Source organism: Heptranchias perlo, chromosome 5 (genome assembly GCF_035084215.1).
Source record: "Heptranchias perlo isolate sHepPer1 chromosome 5, sHepPer1.hap1, whole genome shotgun sequence".
Lineage (NCBI taxonomy): Eukaryota > Metazoa > Chordata > Chondrichthyes > Hexanchiformes > Hexanchidae > Heptranchias > Heptranchias perlo.
In genome coordinates this window covers 12,009,087-12,025,695 of record NC_090329.1, presented here as the reverse complement: position 1 = coordinate 12,025,695, position 16,609 = coordinate 12,009,087, and the positions used below count along the sequence as shown (strand labels likewise).

General features: G+C 41.4%; 1 protein-coding gene across 2 annotated transcripts in view; it reads left to right on the top strand.

The window, feature by feature from the left end:
• Positions 1-16,609, top strand: part of arhgef10 (Rho guanine nucleotide exchange factor (GEF) 10) — a 312,671-nt gene that overhangs the window by 279,658 nt on the left and 16,404 nt on the right. For both annotated transcript variants that reach the window (XM_067984020.1, XM_067984019.1), the window contains one exon: positions 583-757. In XM_067984020.1, coding sequence (XP_067840121.1) covers positions 583-757 — 175 coding nt within the window. The remainder of the gene's footprint in view (positions 1-582; positions 758-16,609) is intronic.

The window sequence follows — 16,609 nt, the reverse complement described above, 5'->3', positions numbered from 1 at the left end:
TCCAATGAGCTCCTTCATTTGTGAGCAGGTAGTAATTTGCAGCAGAGCCCTCTATTCATAAAGCCCTCTCGAAGTTTCAACATGGTTTAGCCTAGATTTCAGACAGCTACTTGAGAGTATTCTGTAACCATTCCAGTACTTAGAAAAAGGGCGTCAAAGCTCCCTATTGCTTTGTTTCCTGTTCCAGCCTAGGACTGAGCACACACACCAAGTGGCCAAGTTACAAGTGTTCCAAGTACAGCTGTCAGCCTTAGGCCCACCTTTCGCAGTTGTGCCTTCAGCCACCCAGGCTGCATCCAAAACTCCTCTACCTCTCCTCTTCCCTCTTCTCCTCCTTTAAGACCCTCCTTAAAACCCATCTCTTTTTTTCCAAGTCCTCCTAATATCTCCTTCTTTGGCTCAGCATCCTTTTTGTTTTAATTGCACTTGGGATATTTTTCTACATTGAAGGCGCTATAAAAATTAACATTGTTGTTGGCCATGGATTGTTTCAGCTCATCCTAAACTACTGGGTGTGGATTTTTAACTTCCTTTTCACTTACTTCTAATTTAATATCCTTTATTTTTTTCACATATTTTCAGCAACAGTTCGAGGCTCATCAGGAAGAAGGGATGGTGATCTCACACATGGCAGTGGCTGGCGTGGGAGTCTGGATTGCCTTCAGTTCTGGGTCTGCTCTGCGCTTGTTTCACACAGAGACGCTCGAACATCTTCAAGATGTCAATATCGCCACTCCTATCCACAACATGATAGCAGGTAAGTGATTAACCCTCAAACGTATGCCAGTTCTGTGCTGAACTAAAAGTCAACAATACTTCAGTATATTAGTTCATTAAATATTGCTGTGAATTTCGGTGTCCCATGCACTTCAGGCTTTTCCACAGCACTTCTCCTGTGTTCCCAGCTGAGCTTCAGTTTCTGTAAGCAGGCCAAGTCTCATGTGTACAAAAATCTGTATCTATCTTCTCTACTGAATATGGGTTAGCATAGCCCACGTTTAACAACTAACTGTGAACCATGGTAAGCCCTTTACTGGGGAACGAATCTGATATCCTCCACGTTCTCCTGTCATTCACAGAAACCGAAAACTAACACACTGCCAGACTATTAGATACAGGCTTAACTGCATGTTCAAAGATTTATTTATAGATAAAGGGATATCTCAAAGCAAAAAGGCACCACAAGATACAAATGAAGTACAATAGGCAAACCTACATGATTTAACAGTTTAAAACAAAAATAAAGACCAAGGCTGGGGTTTTCTGCTGGTACGCTTACCGACCTGTGAGTTTCCTGTCCATTAAAATAAATGAGAGGAAAATCGCAGGCTAGTGATCTCACAAATGGAAAATGCTGGCCAGAGTCTGACATTTGTGCAACTCTATTGAGCAAACATTTGGTAAAGGAGTTTCTGGTGGTTTATGTGGGATGGTTTTTCACAGACTTCCTAGTCTGTGCTACTCGTAAAGGCTAGACTAATAGAGACTGAAGCTCTAGAGAGGTTTATAAGACTTTTTTTTTCTTTTGAAGATCAGAAAAATCTCAGTCAACGAGCAAGCAATCAAAATGTTAACAGTTTTTACAACTTGCTAGACAAAGTGGTAAAAGCTTGAATTGATGACTTCTTTATTCATTCTCGGGATATGGGTCATGCTGGCAAGGCCAGCATTTATTGCCCATCCCTAGTTGCCCTTGAGAAGGTGGTGGTGAGCTGCCTACTTGAACCGCTGCAGTCCGTGTGGTAAAAATCCTCCCAAAGTGCTGTTAGGGAGTTCCAGGATTTTGACCCAGTGACGATGAAGGAACGGCGATATATTTCCAAGTCGGGATGGTGTGTGACTTGGAGGGGAACGTGCAGGTGGTGTTGTTCCCATGTGCCTGCTGCCCTTGTCCTTCTAGGTGGTAGAGGTCGTGGGTTTGGGAGGTGCTGTCGAAGAAGCCTTAGCGAGTTGCTGCAGTGCATCCTGTGGATGGTACACACTGCAGTCACGGTGCGCCGGTGGTGAAGGGAGTGAATGTTTAAGATGGTGGATGGGCTGCTTTGCCCTGGATGGTGTTGAGCTTCTTGAGTGTTGTTGGAGCTGCACTCATCCAGGCAGGTGAAGAATATTCCATCACACTCCTGACTTGTGCCTTGTAGATGGTGGAAAGGCTTTGTGGAGTCAGGAAATGAGTCACTCACTGCACAGTACCCAGCCTCTGACCTTCCTTTGCATATCTCCCTGAAATTAAACTTTGCACTTGGTCCTGTCCGGAAATTACAACTCTTTCTTCAAATTGCATACATTAATATTTGAAATAAACAGTATCGTCCATCAAATTAACCCTGGTTCAACTGAACACAAAGCTCTGCTCTATTGCTAGCAGACTGACTGTCTCCTGTCTGCCATTTTGAAACTTTGCACAGAGAGCACCTATCATTTTGAACCTAGCCATTTTAAAAATCTGTATCTGTCACACAGTGTGCTATTTACCTGTTGTGACAGTATTGTCAATTTATTCCAGTCCTTTGCCAATACCATAATGGGCCGGAAGTTGCTGTGAGCAGCGAACGACCCACACTCGCCTCTCCTTACATACTAACTTACCCATCTTATGTCCATGGTCTGTACTGCGGGATCTTCCTCCAATACGAACCTAAAAAGAGTCTGGCGTTAACTCCCGCAAACCGAGGACCTATGTGGCTGAGGAGAGGATCTCTCTCTCTCTCTCTCTCTCTCTCTCAATCAGATTGCAGCATCGTTGACAAGCCACAAAGAATCAAAACCAGGAAGTGGAAGCCACAACAGTAAAACCATTGTAAAAACAGTTAGAGACAGTGAAATAGAGAGGGTAAGAAATATCAAATTAAAAGACAGAGATCAGAGAAAGAAAAAGTTTTTTAAAAACATTTTAATTTTTTTTTTAAATGTCCAACAACTATTAAAATCACAATGAATGAGACTCCACATTATTAAAGTTTAATTTTCAGTGCCACCACGCTGTTAAAACTTAGTTTAGACCTGATATATTTGAGCGTGCCATTTTTAGTCTACTTTAATGGGTACTTGCTGTGCGTTCCAGCAGCAAGTTCTCGCTCCTCCATTGATTTCAATGGCGAGCCAGCTGACGAGCTGTCAAACTGCAGAGTTCTCGTATCGCCGGGGAACCAGGAAGAGCAAGTTCCAGACTTCTGTGTTTGACTGTGCACGTGCGATCGCCAGAAATCTTCGATTTCCCCTTTAATAACGGTATTAGTGCTGTTAGGCTCACCGTTATTTTAAAAGCAGTTTCCGGCCCAGTGTGTGAGAGGGGCGCAGGTCAATGACTTACCTAAGATTTGCGTGTCAATGAACGTTTTTTGAGATCATTTGGCAGAAGAGGAAGAAAATTCTGTGGAACTAGTGTAATTCACAGCTTATGAATACCAATTATAAAATTACTTTTTTAAAAAAAAAGTATTTCATGTTGTTTTGCTTTGATTAGCTTTGTCTTTGAAAACCAGTCATAATGTAGAAGCACCTGGAATTTCGGCAGGGATTTTCCAACGGGAGATTGGCAGAGCCCCTGAGAAATGGCGAAAGGAGCTAAAAACAGCCGTTTATGGCATTTCTACAGGGCTTCCAACACAGCTGGGGCAGGAGGTCAGGAGGACCCCCACGGAAGTTCAGGGCCAAGGACTTCAGCAGCCAAACCAGAATCTTACACCAACTATAATCAGTTTCAATGTTGCAAGATTTGTGGGTAACAGGCTAGAGAGCGAGAAATAATTCAAACTTAAATTGTGTGTTTGTTTGTTTCACTTTTGTAATTGACAGTTTCGTTTTAAGTTTGAGTGGTGGGATATTCAAAATCCAGGAAGTCCTGATGATGCTTTTTTTGGGAACAGTCAGAGTTTGTTTAAAGATCTCAGAGAAGGAACCGCTCAGTTTGAATGTCCAAGAAACAGTTTAGATTAATAAAGTTCCTACAGTAGTAAAAAGAAAATTCTAGAAAAAGAAACATTGGGGGAAATTTTAACTTCCCATACTCCCCCGACCTCCACGATCTCTTCTCCCCCCCCCCCTCCCCCCGACTGCCCCCCGACCTCCCTCTCCCGCCCTCCTCTTTGCTCCATAGCTGCGGCTCGTGTACAGGCCATCCCGCAGGGCAGCCTATCAATCTGGCCGGCTGCTGACTAGGAAACAGAAACAAAAAAATTTAAATGAGGTCCTGCTGTTAAATTTGGCAGGACCTCTGGGAAACCCACATTTCTGGGTTTCCCGACTGCTGCAAGCCCCGGCCACCCCCTCCCTGCCCCACCCCGGCTCCCTTCCTGCCTCCCCATAAATAAATGCGCCACTATTATTTCAAAGTTATTTACAAAGTTTAGTTCTTGGAGCCATGATCTAATTTTGTCGACTTGACTTGGATGGAAATATATAACAAATCGTGTTTAACTAACTAGATTTAATTTTTTGATGAGGTAACAGAGAGGGTTGATGAGGGCAATCCGGTTGATGTGTATATGGACTTTCAAAAGACGTTTGATAAAGTGCCCATGGAATAAAAGGGATAGTGGCAGCAGGGATACAAAATTGGCTAATAGACAGGAAACAGAGAGTAGTTGTGAATGATTGTTTTTCGGACTGGAGGAGGTTTTACAGTGATGTTCCTCAGTGGGCGGTACTAGGACCATTGCTTTTTTTGATATATATTAATAACTTGGACTTGGGTGTACAGGGCACAATTTCAAAATTTGCAGATGACACAAAACTTGAAAGTGGAGTAAACAGTGAGGAGGATAGTGATAGACTTCAAGAGGACATGGACAGGCTGGTGGAATGGGCGGACACATGGCAGATGAAATTTAACACAGAGAAGTGCGAAATGATACATTTTGGCAGGGAGAATGAGGAGAGGCAATGTAAACTAAATGTTACAATTCTAAAGGGGGTGCAGGAATAGAGAGACCTGTGGGTATATGTGCACAAATCTTTGAAGGTGGCAGGACTAGTTGAGAAAGCGGTTAAAAAAGCATACAGGATCCTGGGCTTTATAAATAGAGGCATAGAGTACAAAAGCAAGGAAGTTATGTTGAACCTTTATGAAACACTGGTTCAGCCACAACTGCTTATTGTGTCCAATTCTGGGCACCACACTTCAGGAAGGATGTGAAGGCCTTAGAAAGGGTGCAGAAAAGATTTACTAGAATGGTTCCAGGGATGAGGGACTTCAGTTACATGGATAGACTGGAGAAGCTGGGGTTGTTCTCCTTCGAGCAGAGAAGGTTAAGAGGAGATTTGATAGAGGTGTTCAAAATTATGAAGGGTTTAGATTAAGTAAATAAAGAAAAATTATTCCCATTGGTGGAAGGTCGAGAACTAGAGGACACAGATTTAAGGTGATTGGCAAAAGAACCAAAGGCGACATGAGGAAAATCTTTTTTACTCAGTGAGTTGTTATGATCTGGAATGCGCTGCCTGAAAGGGTGGTGGAAGCAGATTCAATAGTGGCTTTCAAAAAGGAATTGGATAAATTGTTGAAGGGAAATAATTTGCAGGGCTAGGGCAAAGAACAGGGGAACGAGACTAACTGGATTGCTCTTACAAAGAGCCGGCACAGACTCAATGGGCTGAATGGCCTCCTCCTGTGTTATGATTCTATAATTCTAACTATATTATAAAATACAAACAGGCAAATATATAAAATAAATTTGCTTGGTATTTTAAACTTAAAACATGGTCTGCTATGATGCTTTGGAAGATTATATGGAGGCATCGAATAAATCCAGTAGCTAAAAGCAATTACCAAGCAATGTTTGCTGCTTGTTTCCTGGGCATATTACCAAAAGCTTACGTAGATCTTACGGCAAGGTTAGACACTTCCAACAATGTGGGGAGTTGGGGCTTGCCCACAAGAGTTATCTGAAATATGAGAGACGAAATAACCTTGGGTAAGAAGGTTAGAGTAGACCCAAAAACACAATGAATGGGCATCATGACAGACCTCATTTTTACAAAGTGCAGTTCCTGGACTGTATTTTCACCTGCTCCAAACCACCTGAAAATGGCTCAATTCCTTATGTTGATTCAAACACCTTAGTAAGCACACTCAACTTAATTGTTGCACCAATGCGTGTTGCAATACAGTGGCTGACATTAGTTCTGTTGTTGGTTTCCCATTCTGTTGAGTTACCAATCTCAGCCTATGAAGAAAGACTGAATGCCGACCAGTATTCTCCACTGAAGGGAGGGAAAATTAAAGGAACATTTGCCCTCAGGCTGCTATTCAGACCCAGCAGTAGCCAAGCTTAGAGGGGCATAAACAGAAACCTAGGTACAAATTGCGTATCTGTGCTTTCATCCATAGTTGGTTAATAGTAGGTATACATGGTTGATATTGATATTGTGTACCTGGACTTTCAAAAGACGTTTGATAAAGTACCACATAATAAACTTGTGAGCAAAATTGAACCCCATGGGATTCAAGGGTCAGTGGCAGCATGGATGTGAAAGTGGCTAATGGACAGAAAGCAGAGAGTAGTGGTGACCGGTTATTTTTTAGCCTGGAGGGAAGTACACAGTGGTGTCCTCCAGGGGTTAGTATTAGGACCATTGCTCTTTTTGATTTATATTAATAACCTGGACTTGGGTATACAGGGCATAATTTCAAAGTTTGCAGATGACACGAAACTCAGAAATGTAGTAAACAGTGAGGAGGATAGTAACAGACTTCACAAGGACATAAACAGATGCTGCAGGTGTAATAGGCAGACACATGGCAGACGAAATTTAACGCAGAGAAGTGTGAAGTGATGCATTTTGGTAGGAAGAATGAGGAGAGGCAATATAAACTAAATGGTACAGTTTTAAAGGGGGTGCAAGAACAAAGAGGGTTAATGTACACAAATCTTTGAAGGCGGGAGGGAATTCTTGGCTTTATAAATAGAGGCATAGAGTACAAAAGCAAGGAAGTTATGCTAAACCTTCATAAATCAATGGTTAGGCCTCAGCTGGAGTATTGTGTCCATTTTTGGGCATCACATTTTAGGAAGGATATCAAGGCCTTGGAGAGGGTGCAGAGGAGATTTACTAGAATGGTACCAGGGTTGAGGGACTTCAGTTATGTGGAGAGACTAGAGAAACTGGGGTTGTTCTCCTCCGAGCAGAGAAGGTTAAGGGGAGATTTAATGGAGGTGTTCAAAATTTTGAGTGGTTTTGATAAAGTACCTGGGGAGAAACAGTTTCCACTGGCAAGAGGGTCGGTAACCAGAGGACACAGATTTAAGGTGATTGGTAAAATAACCAGAGGCGAGATGAGGAGAAATGTTTTTGCTCAGCGAGTTATGATTGAGAATGCGCTGCCTGAAAGGATGGTGGAAGCAGATTCAACAGTGATTTTCAAAAGGGAATTGGATAAATACTTGAAAAGGAAAAATTTGCAGGACTATGGGGAAAGAGCAGGGGAGTGGGACTAATTGGATAGCTCTTTCAAAGAGCCGGCACAGGCATGATGGGCTGACTGGCCTCCTTCTGTGCTGTATCATTCTGAGAGTAACTGGACCAGGGAGGTGGGGGGTGGTGGAGAAATACAGGAATATTGCCATCAAATGAAGAGAAAATGGCATTCGGGTGCCATAATAAACTACAAGGGAGTAGCAAATAGTTAATGAACTTATGTGATCCCTTCCAATCCTTTTTAGATACAGGATATTCACCAGCCCTATTGTATATGATATATATTAACGCCCACTAACACAGCTGCAGTTTACTTTGCTCTGTATTGTGATTTCAGACCTTGAACTTTTCATTTCCTTAGCAATTGTAGAGCTTCTTACTGAATTCAACCTTTCCTCACCTGCTGTAGTCAGTCATTGTTTTAATCATGGGTGCTTTGTTTGGCTTCTTTCTCCTGTTTCTCGAACTAGATGAAGCCATGCTGCATAATTTATAAAACCATAGCTTTAATGCAATTAATGTATTTTCAATTAATTGAGTGGATTTTGATAGTTTCAATAGGATTACTATATACTAAATGGAATTAGTGTGTTATTTTCGATCTCAATGCAAATTTACTTTTATGAACTTTGTAGTTTAATATAGCTGGCCAGAATTTGCGGTCAAAATAACGGTTAGGTTAATGGCGCTCGCCGTTATTTATGCGCAAATGCTACAGCAACTTCAGGCGAGGGGCAGATGTGCGGTTAAACGCAAATATCCAAAAGTTACTATCTGAGTTGCACTGCTCCGCTGTTAGCTTCGCGAAAACGGAATCTCGCTTACCTGCCTTTCCGTTGAAATGCATTGAACGGCGTGAAGTCGCTGTATTTGCGTGGTAGATACGGACTAAACTCGCCACAGAAAGTTAGGTCTTGTCATTTCAAGCCTAAGTACCCTTTTAATGACATGATAAGTGTTAATTACTGCCAATTAATCTCTCTGGCACTGAAAATTAACCATACAAGTGTGGAATCTCATTCCTTCAGGTTTTAATTATTGATGGACATTTTAAAAATGCCAAATTTTAAACTTTAAATTTTTATTTTTACTTTTCCTTTCTGTCTCTCTTTTTCTCCAATCCAATCTTTCTTTCCCTCTCTCTTTCTCTCTCTGCACCCTGCTTTGACATTGAATTCACCCACTCTAATTTACACTTCCTTCTCAGTCCTTGCGCTGTTAATTTCACAATCCTTCAATCTGATTGAGGAGATACCCAGTTGCTTGTCCTGTTCACTCAGGTCCCAGATGCCCTGTTCCCCTCGGTGCAATGTTATCAGCTCGCACTTTCAGCAACTTGTAAAAAAAATGTAAAAACCTAAACGTCCAAGGGCAAGTCTAACTAGCGGCAGACGCCGTTAGATGCCCTGCTGCAGAAAAATTATGGCTCAATTAATTTGTTTTTTGTGAATTAAATTTCTGTTAAAATGCAACAACGTTTCATCACTTAGAATTGCAACCACAGAATAATGAAGTCTGTTTCAATATTATTCTTCCTCCCTCCATCCTACGTTTCCAAAATTTTCTCAAGGTATGAGGGCATTTTGATGGCATACCTCTTGTAAATTTACTGTTGAACTTCCTCTCATTCCACTGACAGTATCACTGCATAATCAGCCTGTAGGAAATGGGCAAGCATGTGGCAGCATTGACTGGCCTTCCAGTCTTTTGTTCCACTCTGATGGATTGGCTGAAATTGAGAGTGTGTAATGCAGAGAGTCGGAAATTAAGCTTTCTCTCGGAGCACGACATACCTTGTTGGTATGCCAGTGCAATGAGTCACCGAGTTGCCCTAATTTTAAGGGTTTCTGACTATTCCAATTATGATATTTCTGCTCTTCGTTTTATTCTAGATGTTGCAATTGTTTTTAACCAGTCACACTGAAAAAAGTATGGAATTCTATTCATTTTGTAATTTAAAAAATCTAAATGGATGTAAAGTAGCAAATGTACAGTATTTCAAATTTATAACGGTTGGGATCTAGGCATACAGTATCTGCTATTTTTAGGATAAACTAAAGGAACATACAGCATTTTTAATGAGCAACATCCTTGACTTATTTAGGACGAAGAGTTCTAACATCCTACGTTATTTTCAGATGTTATGCATATCCTTTTAGTGTAAAGAAATTCTATTGGGAAGTATTTCCGTTTTTAGCTTTTTGAAGACGGCAGTAGCATTTTTACAGCTTTAAAAAATAAATCCCAACTGCACAGGTTTATTTTTAGCTTCTTAAAGGGGCAGGGAGTTTTCAGAGCAGGTTCTGTCCTCCAACAATTTGCATCGAAAAACATTTGAGACTACTCCACTGCATCAAGCACTCCTAGGTCAGGCATACAGTAATTAGGTACAAATGTTAAAAGCTCCCCTTTCTCTGTCCTAACATTGCCTCATCCCCAACCTCAGAGACAGATCCCTTGCTGCACCACGAGGTCTCAAGATAAATACAGTTTGGAAGGACACTTAGCTTACCGAATCATCGATCCAGAAAAAAAAAATAATTTACAACATCCGACTGTCTCTTAAATTTTTCCTAGCAACCCTACCACTTCCCTATCCTAAAGTGTTCCCCAAGTGTTAATTCCCTGAATCCGGTCCCAAATAATGCTTTTTGCCAGTTTGAGCCTGTGCTCATTTTGACCTCCTTCCATGGCATACTTTGAAATAGTGATCCGGGTTTACCTTTTTTTCTATTATTTGATATCTTGTGTAACTCCGCAAAGTCCGCTCTCGTTCACCTCCTTTCTAAACTAAAGAGCCCAAGTTTCTCCAGTTCCTCCCTCGTGTTCCAGTCCTCTGACCCTAGGGCTCAGCCTCGTGGTCCTTCTGTTTGCTGCCTCTGGGGCTTGAATATTTACCTCTAATGACCAAAACTGGATAAAGCACTCGAGGTGTGGTCTGACTGTGGTTTCAGCATGACGTCCTCTGATTTAGCAGTAGAAGGCAGCATTCTATTTACTGTATTGATTGTTGCTCCACAGAGACTGGAGATAAAATATGCTGAGTCCACGAACTCCCCTCGATGTCTTTCAACTTCATCCTTAGTTCAATACCATTCATAGAGTGTGTATGTTGACCATTTTTTTTTCTTCCAGTGTTCAGTGACTTGCACTTAACCATGTTAAATTTTATCTGTTACTGTTCTGCCCATTTGCCGATTTTATCTAGTTCCTTTTGTAAGTCCTCAGCTGTCTCCCCAGGCTTGAATGCCCTACCTCCCCTTAGTTTAATGTTACCTGTGAGTGAGTTTCTGGATCCAAACTTTTGACGTAAATGATAATGTCATTTTTTTTCATTCCCCACACCATCCTGTGACCTCAGAGTGAGATTAACAGTTACGGTTGAATTAGAGGCAGCTTTGTGCTAGACTGCCTAAACTCGTTTCACAAAGAAGACTTCCAGACTGAGGAGGAGTTGAACGCTGGCTCCAAAGACTGCACCACCCAGTCCCCTATTTACATACTTCAAAAAAAAAATCAGAGAAATACTTCGGTGGTGTTTCCTTTTGTAATGCTTTGCCTAGTATGTAAAGATGTTCCATATAATACTATCCACAAAGGGGAGTAGAGTCCTACCTAAGACAATTAGGTGTTGATTCCTGCCTTTTTTCTACAAAAAAAAAAGCTGGCTAAATATCTGGTTAGGAATTAGATTGAGGTTTATAAGGACAAGTAGAGATAAAGTTGATTGAATACTGTGCAGAACTTGGTGGTTCTGAGCAGCTGGGATCATTAAAATGTTTTTGCTAAGGAAGACAGGTGATCAAGGATGAGTACCGTAGGATGTAATGTTAAATAGGTATTCTGGAGTCTTACCTGATTTATCTTAATGGGGAATAGAGGACAGAGATAAACTTCAAAAATTAGAGTGGGTAGAGTGAATGATAGAGAAGACTGTAGACTTTCTGTGGAAAGGTTTGATGAGTTGAATGGCCGTTTCTTGTTCCATGGATTCTCATGTACTGGTGCAAGGGAAGCGATTATACAGCTGATGTGCAATCTGGAAATCTGTTGATCTGGCCTAGAAATTGTGCAGGAATGCGTGAAGATCAGTTGTGTTCATATTCTGGGTGACCCTTCAGATTGCGCAACGCTACCTAACCTGTAATAAGTTTTAGGAGAGACCTGAAACAGAGTTCAGTTGCCATATCAGACTGTTTTTAATGAGAGTATATAGTACGTCTCATTGGAACCATATTTTTATTTCAGATATGAATTCTCTGAAAGTCACTTCATAGCTTTTTTTCATCAGATTATGAAGTAACAATGTTGCTACTTCAGTTGCAGATGTTTCCTGCCTTGCAAATTTCCTTTGATTTGGGAAATATGTGCTGTTTCCTGTTGTGTTAGGCTAATTTCATCATCTAAGACTACATCACCATCCTGGCACTGTATGCCTGGTCTTCATCTTTTGTTGCACAGTTTGCTTTTGAAAATCTTGAATGTGTAAAGGGAATGAGTTATGAGGAAGGATATTTGAAGCTCAAACTCCGCAGTCTATAAAGGAAGACAAGGTATGTTTTAAAAAAATTAGTTAGGTAAGCAAGGCCTAGAATATTATTTCAATGTAAACCATAAAAGTAGTCCTCTAAAATAGAGAGAAGAAAGAACTTGCATTTATATAGCGCCTTTCACAGCTGTAGGGGGTGGTGGTGTGTGTCAGCTTCGCCTCTGACTTCTGAGCGGTTCGAATCGCTCCCACTCCCTGGGTTCTAGACCTTGGACTTATTTGGGGGTTGTGACAAAGTGCAGCAGACAACTGGTTTTGGTGCAAGAAACTTCGATCTTTATTCAAGGGAGAAAATACAACACAACAATCTTAACACTCTAATAAAATGGGGAACACTTCGGTACACACGAGGGAAATTACAGTAGAAAGATACCTCACCCCTCCCAATCCCACTGTACTAGCTAGGTTGGACTCTAAAGGGCCAGAGATAATGCTCACCAAACGAATCCTTGACAGTAATTCACCCAGGGGTAAGTCAGAAATAGATTGTAGAGTGGAAACTTTGCGGATCTTCGGTTTTCTCCCGAGTTGGTTTTCTTTGGTCGCGGTGGCCCAATATTACCCGGTTGGTTGGTGGCAATATTCGGTTGGATGTTTCGTAAGGCCCTTGTTGCTGCAAAGTGTCTGATGGTCACTGGGGCTGTTGCTCTGGTTTCTTCTTGTGTGTCGGCCTGCTTCTAGAGCTGCTGACCTTCCCTGTCGAACTCCTTTCCTGTTGCCCCTTCGCCTTGTTGTTTGCTGGAAACTGCTCTTCCTTCCAGAGACAGGCAGAACATGACAGAGAGAGAGAGAGAGAGAGAGATTGAGGTTTTGAGTTTCCACTTCTATATCCCTCTCTTACAATGGTCTTCGTCACTTTAAAAAAACCACTTCATGTCTGTTTAAACAGTTCTTACAAAGTCCTTAAGAATCTTTAATGGCTTTTGTGATGGTCCCTCATCATGTTGCAATTGCTTCTCCCGATGGGTCATTGTTAATTCTGATTTTTAGAGCTTGTCACACAAGGCTTCCTTTTGTATCCAACGTCCTAGGTGTTGATTGGTTTTGCTTTAAAACAAAGACATGGCCCCACCGTGTCTGGAGCAGTTGCCTCTTTCAATGGCAGTGAGTGTTGACCACCTGCTGTAGGTTTTGCATTAAAACAGAGACATGTCTGAAGCAGTAATTCTCCCACATTCCACTGTGTGTGTTGTGGATTCGTCTGGTGATTTCTCACCTATCTTTCCATCTTAGGATTATAGTCGATGGCCAAAGTTTTTCCATACTCAGGGAAAAGGTGAATTTCTTTAAGGTTTTTCTCCGAGTTTTGGGGGATCTGTGAATTTTGAGAATCTTACACAGCCTCAGAATCCCCAAAAGAAATCACAGCCAGTGAAGTACTTTTGAAGTGTAGGGAAACACAGAAGCCAATTTGCACACAGCATGATCCCACAAACAGCAATCAGATTATTGTCCAGATAATGTTTTTAGTGGTGCTGGTTGAGGGATACATCTTGGCCAGGATACTGGGGGAACTTAGCTTCTCTTCAGTTAGTGCCATGGGACCTTTTATGTCCACCTGAGAGGGCAGATGGGGCCTCGGTTTAACATCTCATCCTAAAGGTGGCACCTCCGACAGTGCAGCACTCCCTCACTACTGAACTGAAGCATCAGCCTAGATGTTTGTGCTCAAGTCTCTGGAAGGGTGCTTGAACACACAACCTTCCAATTACGAGGCAAGAGTGCAACCACTGAGCCAAGGCTGACACAAATGTTGAGAAGCGCTGCTTTACTCAAACGGTAATAAAAGTTTGAAATCACCCATCAGAGACAAAAACATTAGGCTGTTCAGTGCTCAAACCTTATAGCAGTTTGAAGTTGTGAGCTTTGATAAGCCAAGGGGCCTTTTCTGATCCTTGACTTTCTTTATATTCTTGTACGTGTCATTGGTGAAAGCTTTAAAAAAAAATTATCCGTTTTAATTTTCAATGACAAATGTACATATGTGTGTATTGGATACATTTATTTTCAATTGTAAAACACAAGAATTCATTCATATTTGCAGATAATGTGCTGACCCCTCTGGATCATTCAAATCCTAATAAAGAAAAAATCTTCAGAATTTGCTTAGGACCTTTCTCTATGCTGAAGTTAAACTATGTGCTCCAATATATTTACAGTATTAGCTATGCCTTTAAGATCTTTTTATAGCTAATAGCCTTCTGCTAAGTGACCCAGTTCTTCACTCGAGTGTTTTCTAATCCTTTTTCCATGCACTGCTGTCATTCTTCTCGTTCACCAGTTATCATAGACATCGTGAAAAGAGTCTCAAAGATGCCTCTTAGTTTTGCCAGATCCTGTGCAGTATTTTTCCTTTGTTGAATAGTAGTGCCTTCTTTGTAGTGGCAGTCCAAATTACGATCTTAAATTGCCTGTAACATTTAAGTCAACTTCATATTCAAACAGTGGCTAGTGGAAACAATGCTGGGAATGAACTATAGAAAGGTGATAGTATTACAAAGTGAAATAATTCAACTAAGTAGTATTTAATTTATAAACTACAAAAATAATGTTTATGTATTTTACATATACTAGCAGAATCCTACTATTCATTTGCTGGTTAGATGTTGAATATTAGTTGGAAATTCAACTGTGGGGGCATCATCGTTTTGCCCGTTCCTGGTTGAGACCATTCCCGGTCTTGCTTATTGTATACTTTCCAGAAAGGGTCACTGAATAGTATTTTCTCTCCCCACCTCCCTCCCCAGCTCATGAGGCATTGAGTTCATTTGTAGCATCCCCATTGTTCCCCAGTTCACACAATCCATTCATGGTGCCATGTATCTCCTTAAATGTCTTTAGTGGCATTTCACATCTTTCCCCATACAGATAAACATAGACCGTTCTCCCAAGAACCACCACAGAAGGCACTTGTTAGAATATTGGCAAATTATAAATTACTAATAATAAACAGAAGTTAGGGAAGAAATAGCCGCGGCACTATTACATGTACATAAAAATTAATTGGAAAAGGGATTAGCGCCAGAGGATTGGTGAACAGTTAATGCCAATATTTATATTTAAAAAGGGTGATAGAACAAATCCAGGGAACTATAGACCAGTTAGCTTAACATCGGTGGTAGGAAAGATAATGGATTCTTTACTCAAAGATAAAGTAGAAAAACATCTAGAAAGCAAAAATATAATGTATTCAGCACGGATTTCAGAAGGGAAAGTCATGCTTGACCAACCTAATTGAATTCATAGAATGGTTACAGCACAGAAGGAGGCCATTCGGCCCATCGAGTCCATGCCAGCACTCTGCTAGAGCAATCCAGCTAGTCGCACTCCACTGCCCTTTCCCCATAGCCCTGCTTTTTTTCCCCTTCAAGTATTTATCCAATTTCCTTTTGAAGGCCACGGTTGAATCTGCCTCCACCACCCCCTCAGGCAGTACATTCCAGATCAAAACCACTCGCTGTGTAAAAAAGTTTTTCCTCCTGTCGCTTTTGGTTCTTTTGCCAATCACTTTAAATCTATGACCTCTGGTTGTTGACTCTCCCACCATTGAGAACTGTAAACAATTTTACAACACCAAGTTATAGTCCAGCAATTTTATTTTAAATTCACAAGCTTTCGGAGGCTTCCTCCTTCGTCAGGTAATTTACCGGGTAGTTATGATGAACCTTTATAAAACACTGGTTCGACCACAACCGGAGCATTGGACACAATGCTCCGGTTGTGGTCGAACCAGTGTTTTATAAAGGTTCATCATAACTTCCATGCTTTTGCACTCTATGCCTCTATTTATAAAGCCCAGGATCCCATATGCTTTTTAACCGCTTTCTCAACCTACCCTGCCACCTTCAACGATTTGTGCACATATACCCCCAGATCTTCCTGTTCCTGCACCCCTTTTAGAATTGTACCCTTCAGTTTATATTGACTCTCCTCGTTCTTCCTACCAAAATTTATCACTTCGCACTTCTCTGTGTTAAATTTCATCTGCCACGTTTACGCCCATTCCACCAGCCTGTCTGTCCTCTTGAAGTCTATCACTATCCTCCTCGCTGTTCACTATGCTTCCAAGCTTCGTGTCATCTGCAAATTTGGAAATTGTGCCCTGTACACCCAAATCCAAGTCATTAATATATATATCAAGAAAAGCAGTGGTCCTAGTACCGTCCCCTGAGGAATACTACTGTATTCCTCCCTCCAGTCCAGTTAAAAAACCATTCACCGCTACTCTCTGTCTCCTGTCTCTTAGCCAATTTCATATCCATGCTGCCACTGCCCCTTTTATTCCATGGGTTTCAACTTTGATGACAAGTCTATTATGCAGCACTTTATCAAACGCCTTTTGGAAGCCCATACACACTACATCAGCCGCATTGCCCTCATCTACCCTCTCTGTTACCTCATCAAAAAACTCAAACAAGTTAGTTAACTACGATTTGCCTTTAACAAATCCGTGCTGGCTTTCCTTAATAAATCCACACTTGTCCAAAGGACTGTTAATTCTGTCCCGGTTTATCATTTCTAAAAGTTGCCCCACCACTGAGGTTAAACTCTCTGGACTGTAGTTGCTGGGTTTATCCTTACACCCTTTTTTGAACAAGGGTGTGACATTTTGTAATTCTCCAGTCCTCTGGCTCCACCCCT